This window comes from Ictidomys tridecemlineatus, chromosome 3 (assembly GCF_052094955.1).
Source record: "Ictidomys tridecemlineatus isolate mIctTri1 chromosome 3, mIctTri1.hap1, whole genome shotgun sequence".
In the NCBI taxonomy this organism is placed as follows: domain Eukaryota; kingdom Metazoa; phylum Chordata; class Mammalia; order Rodentia; family Sciuridae; genus Ictidomys; species Ictidomys tridecemlineatus.
The window spans coordinates 209,737,847-209,755,117 of record NC_135479.1 but is presented as its reverse complement, the minus strand read 5'-3'; the positions used below and the strand labels follow the sequence as shown (position 1 = coordinate 209,755,117).

General features: G+C 48.6%; 1 protein-coding gene across 2 annotated transcripts in view; it reads left to right on the top strand.

Annotated features, from left to right (window-relative positions):
- The window catches only part of Kcnj6 (potassium inwardly rectifying channel subfamily J member 6), a 261,499-nt gene extending 245,116 nt beyond the window's left edge, over window positions 1-16,383 (top strand). For both annotated transcript variants that reach the window (XM_021725296.3, XM_021725297.3), the window contains exon 4: window positions 1,284-16,383. In XM_021725296.3, the coding sequence (XP_021580971.2) occupies window positions 1,284-1,609 (326 nt within the window). In that variant the 3' untranslated portion in view covers window positions 1,610-16,383. The remainder of the gene's footprint in view (window positions 1-1,283) is intronic.
- Window positions 16,384-17,271: the final 888 nt, after the last annotated feature.

Sequence of the window (17,271 nt, the reverse complement as noted above, 5' to 3'; positions counted from 1 at the left end):
CACCCCCAGCACAGATAGAGGAACTCAAAAACCATTTGAGAGACAACAGGAAGGCAGTGTTGATCTGCTCTTCTCTGTACATAGAAGCCCCTGCAGGGCTCATTTTACAGGTGGGGTTTTGTGGGATTGACCATGGAAAAGGGCAGGAAGAGAGCTGGAGTCGGGGCTGGTGCTGGCTGGGCCCTCACAGTTGCAGCTGAGTCATACCCGTCAATCCCAGTTTCTTCTTCTAGACACAAGAAGAAAGTGCAATGCCTCAGGAGTATTTCGTGGCCCTGACTCTTCTGCATAAACCTCACACGTCTCCATTTCCCCTACCCCACCACAAGGCAGTAGCCTAATAGGTGTCACTGGCTGTCCTGACAAATGACATACTGACTAGCTGACCAGCTGCTGTCCTGAATGAACTCAGGTCCACAGCAAGACTATCATGAGTCGTTGGTTGTGTTGCTTTGTGGGTCCCTTGCTCTACTGAAAAGCTGTTGTCTTAATTATACTTTATAACTGTGTTGGTATAAAGGTGAGTATGGTAACATTTTCTTCTACATTTTCTCAATCCACACTTTGAAGGAAATTAAAACATTTTGTGAGCCCCTTATAGCATCTGTGAGCCCAAACACTCTACCTACTTGCCGAACAGAAATTTGGTCCCGAGAAAATGACCACATGCATGCTTCCGTTTCCTAAGAATGTTAATGAAAGAGCTCAGGCCTGGTTTTTCCAATATAAGATACACGGTTGCCCTTCATTCTGTCAGGTCACATTTGAAAGCCCTTTTCCTGGTCTGTCAGTAGTTCACATGGCATTTTGTGCAAATAAGAAGAGGGGGAAGCCCTTAAACTCCTGATGCACTATCTGAGCAGATGCCCCTGGTGGCCGAGGGAAAGTAAACAGCTCAGAGGCCACCTAAGTTTAGTTCCATGAGCCAGACTGCATTCTCGGTCTGTGACCAAAGAACTCAAGTCCCACTAGAGGTGAAGCAGAGCCTCTGAAAGCACAGGTGACCAGAGTCGTGACCTCGGGACTCTCCAGGGTAAAGGGGACAAGGCAGAGTCACAGACACATAGACCCTTGTGTGCACACTCACACTGGCTTTCCCGTGGGAATGCACAGGGCGTACAGGCACCTGTGGTCCCCTGAGTCCTGTAACCTCCGTGGCTCTGTGTCTACAATGTGAATGACACCTCCAGGGTGTTGGCCCCTTGTGCATCTCTCAGTGCACCTGAAGGCCACCCCAGGCAGCCCTGCCCGGCTCACTAAAGCCTCCCTTCTCCTCTCCGCAGGGATGACGTGCCAAGCCCGAAGCTCCTACATCACCAGTGAGATCCTGTGGGGTTACCGGTTCACGCCCGTCCTGACGCTGGAGGACGGCTTCTACGAAGTTGACTACAACAGCTTCCACGAGACCTACGAGACCAGCACCCCGTCCCTTAGTGCCAAAGAGCTGGCCGAGCTGGCCAGCAGGGCAGAGATGCCCCTGAGTTGGTCTGTGTCCAGCAAACTCAACCAACATGCAGAACTGGAGACTGAGGAGGAAGAGAAGAATCAGGAAGAGCAAACAGAAAGGAATGGTGACGTGGCAAATCTAGAGAATGAGTCCAAAGTTTAGCGCCTGGCTGGGCCCCCCCTCCCTCCTGCCCCAGACGTGGCCTTTCCTCGTCACTCATCCTCTTTCTTTTGGTCTCTCTGGCTTTGTTCTTTATACTTAATTTTGACATCACCAGACAACAAGTCTTCAAGGTGTAAAATCCCTACCTGCCCTCTCTCAGCTGTTTAGATTGACAAGGTAGACCAGATGGTTAAGGAGCCGTGGGCCCACATTTGTGGCCCAGGTTTGATCTCTTCTCAAAATACCCACCTTCAACTCCTAGAGATTTGAGCTGCTAACCTGCATGTGTCGAACAATACCAGATCACTCTAAAGGGAGTGTCCAAGATTTTACCTGGGATGTGACGAACGAGGTCTCCGGTGCCTATCTACCGCGCAGCGAGTCATAGGGTACAGCCCTGAGTTTCATAGATCCCACACATTTCATCTGCTACAGGGTAAGGTGCTTGCCCGTGCGGGCACTGCAGGTATAGGACCCAGGTGAGCTAAAGACTAACCACTGTACATATATATGCCTTATGTAATTTTTTTCTTTTGGCAATTAGTAATAAAGCCCAGCATGTACAAAAGTACTGTAGAACAGAACTTCTATTAAATAATGTATATAGATGTATCATTAATGTAGTTTTAGACATCTAACTTTAGAAATAAGAAGAAAAAAAGATTCCCAATGTACAGTAGGCATTTCTTTTTTGATATCTGTGTTTTCCAACTATTTTGATTTCATGAACTGCTGGCCCTTTAATGCATGGCCTTTGTTCTGGGTCCCAGACAGGCAGCCGTTAGGGTCCCTCTCTGTTCCCTTGCTGATCCTTTTGTTGAATCTAATAAGCCATAGGTTCGGGGGCAGTTGGGAGATCCAGTAGACGGGAAGACCCACCACCAATAAGCTGATATACTGTGACATGTTTACAAAACAGGTGTCATTTTCTTCAAGAGAACAAGGGCCTCACTAACCAGCCAGGGAGAGACTCCCCGGAACGGCCCCTTCTCCAGCATGTCACCAATGATGTGTTGACGCATTCTGTGTGAGCTCTCGCCCTTTGGGATACAACTGTTTAGGGAACTTTTCTGCAAATCCAGCTGATCCTCCCTGTAATCACGAGAACCACAGGAAATTATGAGAACGTGCACTCTAGGGCAAGATGGCTTGGGTCTGAAGCCACGGAACTAGGGAGGGCCATGATGGGTGGCACACAGTGTCCTCATTGAGCTCCCCTGCCAGGCACCACCTGGCCTGGAGGAGGGCATCTTTTGCCTGTCCTGAGGGCTGAGCCGTCCACACTTCTTGCATTGGGATTTTTTTCGTCTTCTTTTATAATTACGAAGTGACCAGTATTCAGTATTCAAAGATTAGATCAACAGTTTTAGTCGCTGTCTAAGACATCTCTCTAGGGTGTGCCACTATTTTAAAAAATCAAACCCAAAGCATCTGTCAATGAAAAGAAAGCCAAAAAAACAAACAAAACGTAGCCTTAATTCATTTTACCATGCAGAGATGAAAGAAGGAAGGAAGGAAGGATGGATGGAAGGGAAGAAGGGAGGGAGGGAGGAAGGAAGGAAAAGGGGGTGGTTTTGTACTGCAAACCTAAATTTCAAAATGAAAATAGTAGAGAAGGAAGAGGACTCAGACAGAACTTCAGGGGCAGGTGGAGATTTTGCACTGAAAAGATCCTTCACGTTAATTTCGCATTTTCAAACTGTCTGTTCTCCAACACGGTGGCCCATCATAAATATTCACTGAGTGGATCCAAGTTTATTCTCAGCTCCTACAGCTGTGCGGTTTGAGGCCTTGGGCTATGAGGTCAAGGAGATCAAAACGGCTGTCCCTCTGTGACCCCTGGCCTTGCCCGACCGTGGGGCACGGGCCTTTGCTCTACTTAGGGACCCTGTCTACCAGAAAGGACCCCCCAGAGACAAGAAAGGCAGCCCCTCTGGTGAACGCATCAGGACAACGGCTTCTTGGCTCTGACTGCAGAAATCACAGCTGTCACCGCGAGCCCCGGCGCTCTCCGAGTGCCAGCATCTCATCCTTGGCGTCCATTGTCTGTTGAATCCTTGATTCATCCCACAGGGTCTAAGGAGGAGCCGGCCAGGAGGAGCCGGCCAGTGCTCTTCCTGCACTCTCCGGAGGCTGTGGGGAGGTAGGGACCCGACTTCGCTGGAGCCTTAGGATGGGCGCCCCTGGCCCTGGGCACAACCTTCAGTGTCCAGGGCTTTGAGGGCAGCGCCAGTAGCACAAAATGGCCCAGGGCTGCGGCCATCTGCTGATCTAGCTCTTGAAGTACCTTCTTGACTCCGGAACTGAGGTTCGAAGGACAAACTCTCCAGCGGGGGCCTGGTCCCTTCTTGCCTGACCTTTAGCACAACTGAAGCAAGAGCGGACCCCTGGGTCTCCCCGCAGGTCTGACCCCAGGGCACCCAACCGGGGGAAGGTCCCTCCCCGTGTCCCCTGGTCTTGGTGTCAGTGTCGCTGGGCACAGAACTCGAACCAAATCTCGTCCTTTTCATAACGTGAGCTCTGAGTCTTTAGAGGAAGACGCTCCTGAAGGACTTTTGTTAGAATGTCCCTATAAAACACGTCTATTTTTCTACAGTTTAACAGTGTATTTTGTGTCAATTGTTAAAATTTGGAGGTGAAAGAAGTTCGTGAAGACTGAATTTTCTAAGCAGCAAGTAGTGAGTGGGGTCTTCCACGACGATGGTTGGACCAGTGGACCCCACGGTTCCTACCCTCTGTACTCCACAGCGCCCAGCCTCGCCCACCGTCCCTCCCCTGGGCAGCAGATCAAGTGCTTTGAAATGAAGAAGGCGGTTCAGACGCACCACCGGTCCCACGGCTACGGGCGCGCTCTCCACTCGGGTGAGAGTTGCCGTCTGGGGCAGCTGAGTCGCCTTTGCGTAAAGCGCCGTGAGGTCCGTGAGCCAGGGAGGCTGGCGGGGAAGCCTGACCTGGACCCCGAGTGGCGGAGTCCCTTGGAGGTCACCTCCCCTGGCCCAGCCGCTCTCCAGTTCATCTCTAAGTCCTGGGTGTCGCTCATCAGGTTGTGGATGCTGCTGGCTGTCCCCTGCCGTCTGCGTCAGCCCATGCGCAGCCACCGTAATGGGAGGCGCTACCCTCCCCAGCCAGCCTGGGTGTCCCCATGACCACTCTGTGTCCAAGAGGCAGAGCTCTTCCCCTGCTGCCCTTGTCCCTCTGTCCATTTCTTCTGCTCTTTCCCCTGTTCTCTGGTTTCAAATCCATTGATTGGATTCAGTATCTTGGGTCCCTAAGAAATCCATCTGCTCTCTCTAAAGCTGTCAGCCTATTTGCCTATTTGCTTATTTCTTTGTTTTTTCAGTTTTTTGTTTTGTTTTTTTTTGTTTTGTTTTGGGTACAGCGATTGAACCCAGGGGCTCCCCACCACTGAGCCTCATCCCCAGCCCTTTTTATTTTATATTTTGAGACAGGGCCTCACTGAATTGCATAGGGCTAAGTTGCTAGAACTGGCTTAGAATTCAAGGTCCTCCTGCCTCAGCCTCCTGAGCAGCTGGGGTTTGGTGGGTGCCCCTGCGCCCGGCTCTGTCAGCCTATTTCTTAAGCACAATTTTCTCTTCCAGGCTTAACCAACCACTCCGGGGCTCTGACTTATCTATTTCCGAAACACTCTGATTATTTATGATTTCACGGAAAAGCCTGAATTCTCCATGCTCCAGAGGCACACTCTCAAGACCTCCTTCCCTTCTTACATTTCATTGATTGGAGTCAGTCTCTTTGGGTTATTCAGAAACAGCTTATAAAACACGGGAACATAAGAGCATAAGAGAGCCTGGGAAACTCCACGGCTCGCGGGGAGAACCCGAGGTGGTTTGATTAGCTTGGAGGACACACTTAAGATGCTCATAATAAGTCACTTCAGAATGACTCACGGGGAGAGTGGACTCAGTCTCTCCCTCCTCCACTTGGTGATATTCAGTGAGAGTCAGAAGGGTCGGGAAGGTAGAGGACAAGGAAATCCACGGCACGCATTACCTTCTATCACAACTCCCTTCCCACCGTTGGCTGCAAAGTTGGAAAACATGGACAACATATGTACAATAGACAATTGGTTGATATCACACACTGTCAAATAATACCTGCTTTCTAGACTTCACAGCCAACCTGGGTTTAAGAAAATGGGATCCTTTAATCTGAAATGGAGTCGATCACCACTCTTCCCACTGTTTCTGCCCTGTCTTGGAGGGTTTTGATGCAGAGTATCATCCAGAAGGGAAAACTGTGTCAGAAACCGCTAAATATTTGAACCAAGCACAGCATGTACAGTTAACACCCCACACCGTGTGGCAACTCAGAGCACTCATCCCAAGGACTCCTGCAATTCTGATCCATCCGAAAGGTTGAGCATTATAATTTACTCTTTTGTTTGTTTGTTTGGGGTACCAGGGAGTGAATCCAGGAGCATTTAATCACTGAGCCACATCCCCACCCCTTTTTATTTTTTATTTTGAGATAGGGTCTCGCTAAGTTGCTTAGGGCCTTGCCAAACTGCTGAGGCTGACTTTGAACTTAGGATCCTCTTGCTTCAGCCTCCCAAGCAGCCGGAATTACAGGCGTGTACCACCATGCCTAGCATAATTCACTTTTTTATAAAAGGAAAACGAGGGTTCTTAGCAAACTGAGTAACTTCCTCAAGGTTCCAAGGTCAGTCATTCATAGATTCTGGTCTCAAAACTGGGCCCCGAGGCTGAAAATGTCAGGCTTTTTTGACTCTAAGAAACTTTTGGCAAGCCACGCCTACTAACAGAATCTGGCTGCCTGCCTGTTATCACACCACCTGTGAGCTAAGACTGATTTTTGAATTTTTCTAAATGGTTGGTGGAGGGGACAAATGAAGAATATGCAACACATGAAAATAATAGAGAACCCAAATTCCAGGGTCCATAAATAAAGTTTCCTGGGCGCACAGCTGAGTGTCACCCAGCAGGAGAGCCTGGAATATTTACTGTCTGGCCCCTCAGAGGTACAGCTCCCAGCCCCTCCCTGCATGGGAAGTGCTGTCAATCATTGAGTACTTAGAGGATGAACAGAGCTGCTGGGGATTGTGCTGGCCTGTAAGAGACTCCTGGGAAATGCAGAAAGGCATTTCCAGTACAGGTCGATTGAGGTCTCTCGCAGGTCTGTTGCAGGAGAACAGAACACGGATTTTGGTAAAGGGACAAGGGTTCCATAGGTCTTTGAGAACAAGTCCTATAGTAGGGGCTCACCAGGAGGGGGGGAGGCTGCCTCCTCAGACTGTGGCCCCCAGGGTGGCAGGGGGAATGGCCAGCTGGGATCCAGGGCTCAGCTCAGTCCACCCACTACCAAAAGAAAAGAGAATTCCTGACCTGTGACTGAAATGTCCCTCCGCCGGTACCCACAGGCATCGGCTTCTACAGATTGCTGCCCGCCAGATTCTGCTCCCCCTGTAGGATGAGGGGACTTGCAGTGGGGTCCCACACAAACCAGCCTCCCCTCTTCCACGGCCTCTCTCAGGCACTCTTGGAGGAGAACTAACCAGGCTACTGAGATGTCTCCCCATTTCCGTTCCTGTTTCCTCTAACCTACAGTGTACAATCCATCCATGTGGGAAAGAGGAGCTAGAAGCGTTGCCCACGTTAAATGGTACCAACGTGGCCCTCTGTGGCCACCTGCTGGAAGTTTCACATGCAAATAAGGAGCTCAAGGAGAAACAGGGTGGTAGAGGGTGGTGGCGTCATAGGTCACTCTCTGTGTCTAAAGCACAAGGTAACAGAAACACTGGATGGAAAAAATCCAGATAAGGGGGGTTGGGGATAAGTGAATATTAATGACATTCTTCGGTGTCATGGGCTTGACTCACTTGTGTTCTAAGGAAGCTTTGCTAATGCTAGACATAGTTGACCGAGTCCAGTTCTTTATGAGTCCTGCTAAATAACATATCAAGTTCTTTTATGAGTGCTTTCCTGCAAATCAGGCTGGAAAGAAAATATTGTTACTTTGTAGCAAATCTGTGCAAGTTGCATGGTTGAAAGAAAAACGATGGATTTGATCCTGTGTCTGAAACTAAGCGGGTCCTGGCGTCTGCAACAGAAACCATGCAGAAAGCTTGCAACCCTTCAGCTGCATGGAGAGGGAGGTGGCTAAGTGGGAGAAAACAAATCTCAAATTTCAACACCATAAAACTTAAATAAATGTACAAGGAGCCAAACTTTTACTTGGCCTCATTGCCTTGGCAAAAAAAAAAAAAAAAAAGTAGTTTCATGCATCACCTAATTTAAGTAGAAGAGTCCTAGGGAAAGAGAGGCAAAATACTTCTAGAGACATGCAGGGATTGAGGCAATCCATGGGATCCAGTGGTGGAGGGTTAGCACTAATAGAGATGTATCCCTAAAGTTATTTTTAGACACTCTGCCCCTAGACACGAATCCTAATGTACATCGTGGTTGGCCAGAGGATGCTGACCACTAGTCAACAGACCTCAATTTCAGAGAATGAAATGTTCCTACCATCCAAGTGTAATCGGCCATTTCAAGACCAAGGCTCAGCACCCCTTGTAATAACACTGATCATGAATACTGTGATATCAACTGAGCCAATCTTTATGAGAACACGAAGGGCTGTTTTTCTCAGGCAATGTAAATATCTGCTACCAAGGAGCACTAGTGAAATCAACACGTAACTCATCACCATTTCCAAAATTGTAATGGAAGTCATAAAATGTTCATCCAAAGCCACAAGGTATCCCAGGAGCCTGAGATCAGACTTCTGGCCACGAAGACCCTGGTCCAGGCCCAGTGCCTTGCATATCAGGGTTAGATCTACCCACCACAAAATCCAGCTAGTAGAACTGGATCCACTGGACTCCAGCCGGCTCTGTGTGATCTGAACCTCTGGGTCTTCAGCCAGTGTTCTCACATGAGAGAGGAAGGAGCCCTGTCCTCAGATCCGCCGTGCAGGCTTCATGATGCACCACCTCAGCACCACCTGGGGGGTGGGTATGGGCAATGCCTTGGCCAGTGCATGAGCCTTGTCCATGCCACCTGTCCAGCTGTGAGAGTGTCTTACAGCGCCCTCTGAGTCAAGAATGAGGACTGAATGAGGGGCCTCCCATATGCAAATCCAAACAAAATAATACAAAAGAAAAATGGGGGAGTGTGGTGAAATCCCCACAAGGTCAGGTTTTCTCACAGTGATTCTCTCAGTGGTTTTTGTTTTGTTCTTCGGCTAGATAAGTCTTCACCTTTAGAAATCGTCCCTCTGGGTCTCCCAATGCCGTGAGGACTGACTCCGCCAATCCTTGGGCAACTGCAGGGGTCCTTCTGTCCCCTCCTGGTCAAGAAATTTCACATCCCCTTCCTTGTGCCTGTGACGGCCACCCAGCGAGGACCCCAGTGTCCTGTCTTGACTTGCAAGGGGCTTGCCTAGATTGCAACACTGAGAGGTAGGACTTGCACCACCCCCACGTGCCCACACAGCTTGCATGTGACCTCAGGCTGCCATCCAAGCATTCCACCCACCTGCCCTTTCTTAACTTCCTTCTCATCTTGCCACCAAACTTTGACCTTTCCTGGCACCTTCCTTTTGAGGGTTAATTTCATTCTTGAGCAGTAGCCACGATTTAACAGCCTATGTGGCTGGAGCTAGTCCTATATCATACATGACCACTTAATTGGCTACCACTAGTTTTAATTGAGCATATACTGTAGCCCGCCCAACTGTCCGAGATTGGTTATTATTTTTCTCCTGCTTCATAGACACCTTGAGTCTATGAGTGACGACTGGACATCTAGGACCTCAGCCCATGGAAACCGACCAAGCAGTGTGAAGTGTCTTGTGCTGAAGGGCAGCTGGACTTTCCCAGCAGGGTTGGTGGGCCTTCATTCTTTGCAACACATCATTAGCAAACCAGCTTGCCAAAGAAGGTCCCAAATATCTGTATGCAGCCCGGTGGTCCTCATCTAAAATGAGAGCTACACAGGGACGATGGTGAGCTCTCACGTGCACGGACTCTGCCCGCATGGGCAAGGTGGCCTTCGCTCCCCTGCGGTCTGCACACACTGTACTCTTGGGAAAGGCCTAGCCCCCATGGCTGCCCAGGAGGTGCCAGCCGCTGCTGCCATGGCAACCCCCAGCATATCAGTGTGGACCTCTCTTGTGCAGACTGAGGAGGCCTGACAGGGGACCCAGGGCTGAGGCTCAGGAGAGGGCTGCTCCACCTGCAGGGAGCCTTGAGGGAAACCGAGGGGACACAGGGCAGGGCACAGGCAAACGCACGTGTCCAGCCTGCCGGGGAGGGACATGCCTTTTCCTTCTGAGGCCAGCAGGCCCTTAGGTGGCCAGATTGCTTCTTAAAAAAAAAAAAAAAAAACTATTCTCTCATCAATCCTCTCCACCCACCCACACGCCCACACCTAAATTCCCTTCACCTTAACAAAACCCCAAAGCTACATTATCCCATGTAACAGGTGTCCAAAGAGCTGCCATTGTCTGAAACCATCATGAACTCTGCCTACAGGATTAGGACTGGTCCACAACAAACAGAAGCCCAAGCACAAACACAAGCATTTCTAAAATCTACTTGCACATTCTTCTTCAAACCCTGATCTCAAGCCACAGGGATTCACCTTCATCCCAAGATGCAAAGTCCCCCAGAAAGCCCCTTCTCCTTGGACTTGCCGCTTTCCACCTGGCTCCGAACCTCTACGTGGGCATCAAAGGCCAAGGGCAAGTTAGCACTGATGCCATCAGAGGTCCATCTGGTCTGGCCCCTGGGCCCAGCAGGAATGAGCTGCGATACCCAGGAGCAGCTCCAGTCCCTGGACACCAACCACAGAGAGAGGGTGGACATGCCATGCTGGTGCCGAAGATGATGGGGACCTTTCAGAAAGACCCTCCACACTCAGACCTGACCCCCACCCACTCTGAGGGGGCCAGGCTCATCGGATCCCAGCGTCTGCAGCTCACCTGGGGGCTTGCCAGCCTGCGGTTCACCTGACCAGCTCGCTAGCGTGACCACTCCTGCAAATGTCACACAATGCAGTGGTGGTGTCCCCAGTCCTCTGTGACTAACACAGAAACTCACAAATACCAAAACTGCCCCTGCATGCACACACACACGCAGGCACACGCGCACACACATGCAGGTACACACACTTATCCTTCCCAGTCAGGTATGAGCTCGTCCACACAAGTCCAAGGCCAGAAAACCAAGGCCTCAAGAACTACCTTCACTTTCCCTTCTGCCAGCCCTCAAACAACAATGTTCGATCTTGGGCGGTCAGATGCTGTATGCTCGATTAAAACTATTATAAATTTCAAAATATATTATACACTTCCCGCAGGCAAAGGCTATAAAATAGCCTTTGGTTCAGCATTTGCAGGGATCTTGGACTCAGATTTAAGAGAGCAGGATTCTGGTCTCAGTTCTGCCCCCAGATGAGTCATCGAGTCCTGGATAAATCACTGAACTTCTCTGGAACAGGTTCCTCCTCCTCTTTTTTTTTTTTTTAAATTAATAAGCATTATTTTTTAGAGAAGCTTAAGGTTATAGCAGCACTGAGCAGAAAGCACAGAGTTCCCCCCACACACAAGCCTCCCACCGCACATGTCGCACCACAGTGTGTACTGTTACAGTCGAGGGATTCACACTCCACATGACCGCCACCCCAAGTCCTCGGTATGCACCAGGGCTCACTCTGCGTGGTGACCTCCACGATCTTGGGCAAATGTAGGGAGACATGCATCCACCGTTATGTGTCTTGCGGAGTCCTTTGGCTCTCCTAAAAGTCCTCTGAACTCTGACCCCAGTGGGATCTCCATGGTTTCTCTTTTTCAGAACCTCACGCAGTTGAAAGCACCCCCCGGAGCCTTTCCAGGTGGGCTGTCTCAGTTGGTGACATACGCATAGCTTCCTCCGTGGCTGGCCATGGCTTGATGGCTCCTTTCGTCTTTAACACTGGACGATATTCCATTCCCTGGATGGACCACAGGTTTCTACCCATTCACTTACTTAAGAGTATCTTGGTTGCTTCCATGTCCTGTCAATTATGAATGAAGCTGCTATAAAATCTGTGTGAAGGTTTTTGTAGGGACATAAGTTTTCAGTTCATTTGGGTAAATAGCAAGAAACAGGCTCCTGTGTGGGGAGACTGGGTTTGGTTTTGTAGGAGGCTGCCCACTGTCTTCCAGAGGACCGTAGCCCTCTGCAGCCCACCAGCCACCGGTCCTCCCTGGCCCTTGGTGCCGTGGGTGTTTGGACTTGGCCTTTCTAACAGTTGTGCAGTGGCATTTCATTTCCCATTTAATTTGCATCTTACTTTCTTCTGTGCTTCCTTTCCTTCTGGGCTGCTTCTCTGGTGACCATGTCTGCCCCAGTCTTGGTCCAACTGGGTTGTTTGTTTTCTTGCTGTTGTGTTTTAAGAGTTCTTTGTATATTTTGGATAATAGATCTTTATTCGATGTGTCTTTTGTAAATATTTTCTCCCAATCTGTGTCCTTGATATCTGTGACTCTGTCTTTTGCCGAGCAGTTTTTAATTTTTTTAAGAGAGAGAGAGAGAATTTTAATATTTATTTTTTAGTTTTCAGCAGACACAACATCTTTGTTGGTATGTGGTGCTGAGGATCGAACCCGGGCCGCACACATGCCAGGCGAGCACGCTACCGCTTGAGCCACATCCCCAGCCCCCAGTTTTTAATTTTAATGAACTCTGATTTACTAATTGTTTCTCTCATGGCTCTTGCTGCCTTCTAGCTAAAAAGCCATCTCCGTCACCAAGCGCTTCTCCATGTTCTCCTGTGCCATCTGTCTGGCTTTTCTGTTATAGTTTTGCCTTGTATATTAGATCAATGACAGATTTTGAGTTAGTTTCTGTGAGGTCTGTACTTTTTTTATTTGAATATGAAAGTCCCATTGTTCCAGCGCCATTTATTGAAAAGACTTTGTTCTTTTGTCAAAGATAAGCATCTTCTTCTTTAGCCCGTTAATGTGAATTATGGTGACTGGTTTTTGGAATGTGGAACCCAGACCTGTACACCTGGGCTGAATTCCAGTGGATCGTGGTATACGATTCCTTTTACACAGCGTCAGATTGAATCTGTGAGTGTTTTGTTGAGGATTTTTCATCTGCACTCATTTCTCGTAATGTCTTTGTCTGGTTTCGGCATTACGTGACACTGGACACCCAGAATGAGTCGAGAAGAGTTCCCTCTCTCCTACCTTCTGAAAGTGATCATAGAGGATTCATATAATTTCTTCCTTAAATGTCCAGTAGAATTCAGCAGTGAAGCCATCTGAACCTGGCGCTTTCTGTTTGTGAAGGTTATCAATCATTTATCAAGTTCTTTAGTAAATATAGATCTGTTTGGATTTTCCATTTCTTCTTGGGCAAGTTTGGCAGACTGTGTCCTTCAAGGGGTCGCCATCTCACCTCTGTCGTCTAATTCATGGTCAAGGAGCTGTTCGTAACTCTCAGTCTATTTTTAACAGCCACGGGATCCGTACTGATGTCTCCTCCTTCGTTTCTGATAACAGTGATTCATGTCCTCTCTCTTTCTCAGCCTCGACAGAGGCCTATTGATTTATTAATCTTTTCACAGAACCAACGTTTTGCTTCCACTGATTTTTAATGGGTGTCCTATTTTCAATGTCATTAATTCATGTTCTATTTCTTATCATCTACTTAACTGTGGATTCGATTTGCTCTTCTTTTTCTACTTTCCTAAGGTGCAAGTTTAGATGATTGGCTTCCCATCTTCTAATGGATGCACTCAATTTTGTAAGTTTCCCTGCGAGGAGGACTGTATTCACTTCATCCCCATATTGTAATTAGCTATGTTTTCATGTTTATTTAGTTCAAGATAATTTCAAGTGTCTCTTGAATTTTCACCAACCCGTATTTACAAGTGTGTGTTTAATCTCCAAGTATTTGGGGATTTTTAGGTTATCGGTCCACTGTTGATTTTTAGCTTAATTCTACTGTGATACTAAAGCAGACATTGTAGGATCTGGGGACGTGTAAATGTGTTAAGATGTGTTTTGTGGCTTGGAATATAGTCCACCTTTATGAATGTGCCAAGTGAGCTTGAGAAGAGTATCTAACCTGCTATTATCTCCTTGTCTTCTTCAGCAAACACTAGCACCCCACATTCTCTGCTTTGGTCATTCTGACCCTCGTTCCCCCTAGACCACCATCAGTTCAAGTCTACACCACTTCCACACTAAATGGCTCCAGACAGATTGGCTCTTATGCCTTATCATTTTTTTAGTCATTTCCCTGATTCCTTTGCTAGAAGCCATAAAATTCAGCTACCGACTACACACTTTTCTCCAGCAGCCCCTCAACAACTGTGTTTTTCTCCCCTCTGCTCTACCCCACCTCTAAACCTGCCAGCAGATCGGTCAGTGCTGAGGTAGATGGATGAAGCACCACTGGGCAAGCACAGTGGTCTCCCCCACAGTGAACGCTGCCCCACAGCGGTCAGCGTCACTGATGAACAGTCAGCGTGCGGCTGCGTCTCCAGGCTCAGCAGCAAGTGGCTATTAACCCAAATCTAGCTCTGCCCTCCCTGAAACCTGCATCTAGGGCCCAGGCAAAACACTTCAAAACTAAACCAAACAGAACATAATTAAGAGGGCAAAAGGCTTCCACCATGATATTTTAATCCAACCACTTCTTTTCAGCTGTGTCATTCTTTTCTGCTTTGTTAAAAAATCATCTGTCAACACTAGAAAGCAGTAGACACTTCCCACTATTAATCGAAAGATAATTGAATTTGTCTTTCCTAATAAAGCAGCAGAATACAAAGGCCTGAAATGTTTGCCACAGCCTAGCAAAACATGAGGTTGTTCTGTGAGATGTTTCTGAAGATGGAAAGAAAATTATTCTGGACAGCTTTCTAGCTCCAAAGTCCACAGCGATGCCAGTTTCAACAGTCCAAATTCTACCGTTATTCTAAGTCTATGAAACAGGGAATAAGATTGAAACTGGTTTGGAGGCCGTACGTCTGTAGACGTTCATGCTCCTATTGGCCTGGAAGTTCTCACTCGGACCATCTCACAGAACCACCAAAGCAAGAGCGAGCAGCCCTCCCCACGGGGTCACCACTGGGTGCCATTGAGGTGCCCACTGGGCGCCAACCCTGGTTCCACTCCTAGAGAATACAATTCTTCTAAAACCAGGCTGGGCCTAGACACACTTGATCTTCAACCTTGTCCCCAGCACTTTTTCCAAGAACTTGAGTTTTTGATAAAATGCCTACATCCTGCAGAACAATAAAGTGTTTCATCTTGGAGGCAGGTGAAATCTGCCAATGCTGAGAGCAGGCAGCACTTTTATTTTTGTTCTCAGGGATCCCAGCAGCCAATGAAAACTAGACAGTGACAGAACTCCACCCAAACATCCTGAACGGCGTCCGATATTCCCTGTTTTAATGTTCACTTGACGGAGTGTTGGCCACAAGCACTTAGAGAAGAGTATACAGTGGGTAAAGGCCCAGTTTCTATGAAGACGCTCAGAAACAGTAACAACTCAAACAAGCCTACAACTCTGACTCCAGCTCTTCCCACGTGACAACACTGCTAAGTGCACACAGCCACACAAAACCCTGTGACCCAACACCGATGTCCACTTAGACATGGAGAAACAGAGGCCAGATTTAGGAATCAGACAACCTACTGGTGGGGAGGCAGGAGGAACGAATGTACTAGAATTTAAAGAAAGCAGACTGGCTTCTGTGCACGCGGTAAGACAGACTTTGTGACGAAGGAAGAGACAATGTCCTGACGGTCCTCAGAGACTGGGCGGGCTCGGGAGACCCAGGGAGGAAGGCAGCTCAGGGTGAGGGGCCAGTGTGGAATGCGTCCCCAGGCGGACACGCTCAGGCAAGACCTGGGGGGGGTGCCCAGGCCAGCCTCGACAGGGGATGGCTTCCGCAGGATTTGATAAAACACATTTGAAAAACTGGTGCTAAACTGGAAACTTAGAATCCCAGATAAGGAACACAGACTAAGGAAGGAATGTCACAAGAGCATTTACTAATAAGCCCAAGAGAGTGCCGGAAAGACAGAAAGTCTTTAGCACTGAACAAAAAGAATCATTTTCAAGGCACAAAAGCTAACGTCTTTGACACAACTGTCAGGCCCTTTGAAACGATTCGGAAAACACATGAGAAACAGTAAAAGTCATTAGGGGCATTTCAGTGGTGTGAGTGGTGAGCAATGTCCAGCAGAATTTAAAGGCAAGAGTGGCCGTAGGAGGGATCTGTAGACACTGAGATGAGCTTCTGTGAAATAAAGCTTTCTCTGAACAAAACCAACCTATCCTTTAGAGAAAAACAGGAAGATAAAAAAAAAATTAGGAAATGTATTTTTCAAAAAATTCTACCAAGGCATCTCACTTTTCCTCATGATAAAGCTACTAAAATTTGCTTCTGAGGTCAATACCGCCAACATTTCCACCATGCTTTTTAGAAAGGAAAGCCGGGTGGGGCTCAGGTACTGGCTTGGCTCCCGGCCCACCTTCAGTCCTTCTCTAGCTCCCTTTACTCAACTCCAAGTACGTCTGTGCACGGACAATGAGACGAAAGCATGCTAAATGCGAAAGCACAAATTACGTATTGAGAAATCACTACAACGCCAAATTTTTTTAGAATAAATTATATATATATATCTATATATAAATATATATCTTTAAGAACTCGCTGTGTTAGGGAAACTGTTTACATATTGAGGTGTTCCTCTTTTTTTGACTGGAACAATAAAAACAAAATTTGATATGGCCTGGGTTTCTTTTTTATGTGTGTGCGTCCAAGTCAGGTGGGGGTGGGGGTGGCTTTCAAAGTGCACACCCTGCTGCAGGGCCACTCAGGATGTCCGACCTCCCACCCAGATCCCAAGGACAGTGCCATGGGTTTGGAAGGGTGTCCCTCTCTTCCTCCCCCTCCCCCCCCGTCTCCCCCCACCTGTCCCTCCCCTAGTCTTGCTCCCCACCACCTCGTGCTTTGCCTGTGGCCAGACTGCAGGCAAGGGTCTGCCCACCCAGGAGGGACCCACTGGAGACCCGTTCCCAGTCTGCACCTTAGGAAACTTGTAAAAACGGAAGGACCTAAGGACTTGCAGGGCGGTTCATCCCACCTGTGTATAACCCCAAGAAGGAGAGTTTAATAGTCCATGATAAACTCCAGCACCCAACTAACGAAGCCCTGGGTAGAAGCTCGGGCTCCGATCCCCGTGTGGTACGGGTTGGGGTTGCCGTCTCCGAGGCCTGGGCTCCCACCCCTGCCCAGGAAGCCCTGCAGCCAGGGGCCTGGCCACCATCCTTTCTAGGAGGCCTGAAAGCCAAGCGTGATTTCTTTCAGCCTCACAACACCATGGGAGGTAGGAGCTGCCATTAGCCTGTGCGTGGTAAGGCACGGAGGGGTGAAGTGACTTACCCAAGGTCACTATGGCTAGGATCAGAGCCATGGGACTGGGCTCCAGGGCAGGGGTTCTTCCAAACATACTGTCCAGGCCACCATCAGCTAATCAGGGGAAGCCGGTGAGGGGAGACGGCACTGGAAACCCACACAGGAAGCCCAAGTGGCCACACCCCAGGAGAGGGAGGAGAAAGGGGCATTGAGGGACGTGGCTTCTCACAGAACTTGGAACAGAACCCAGATGGAGACCAG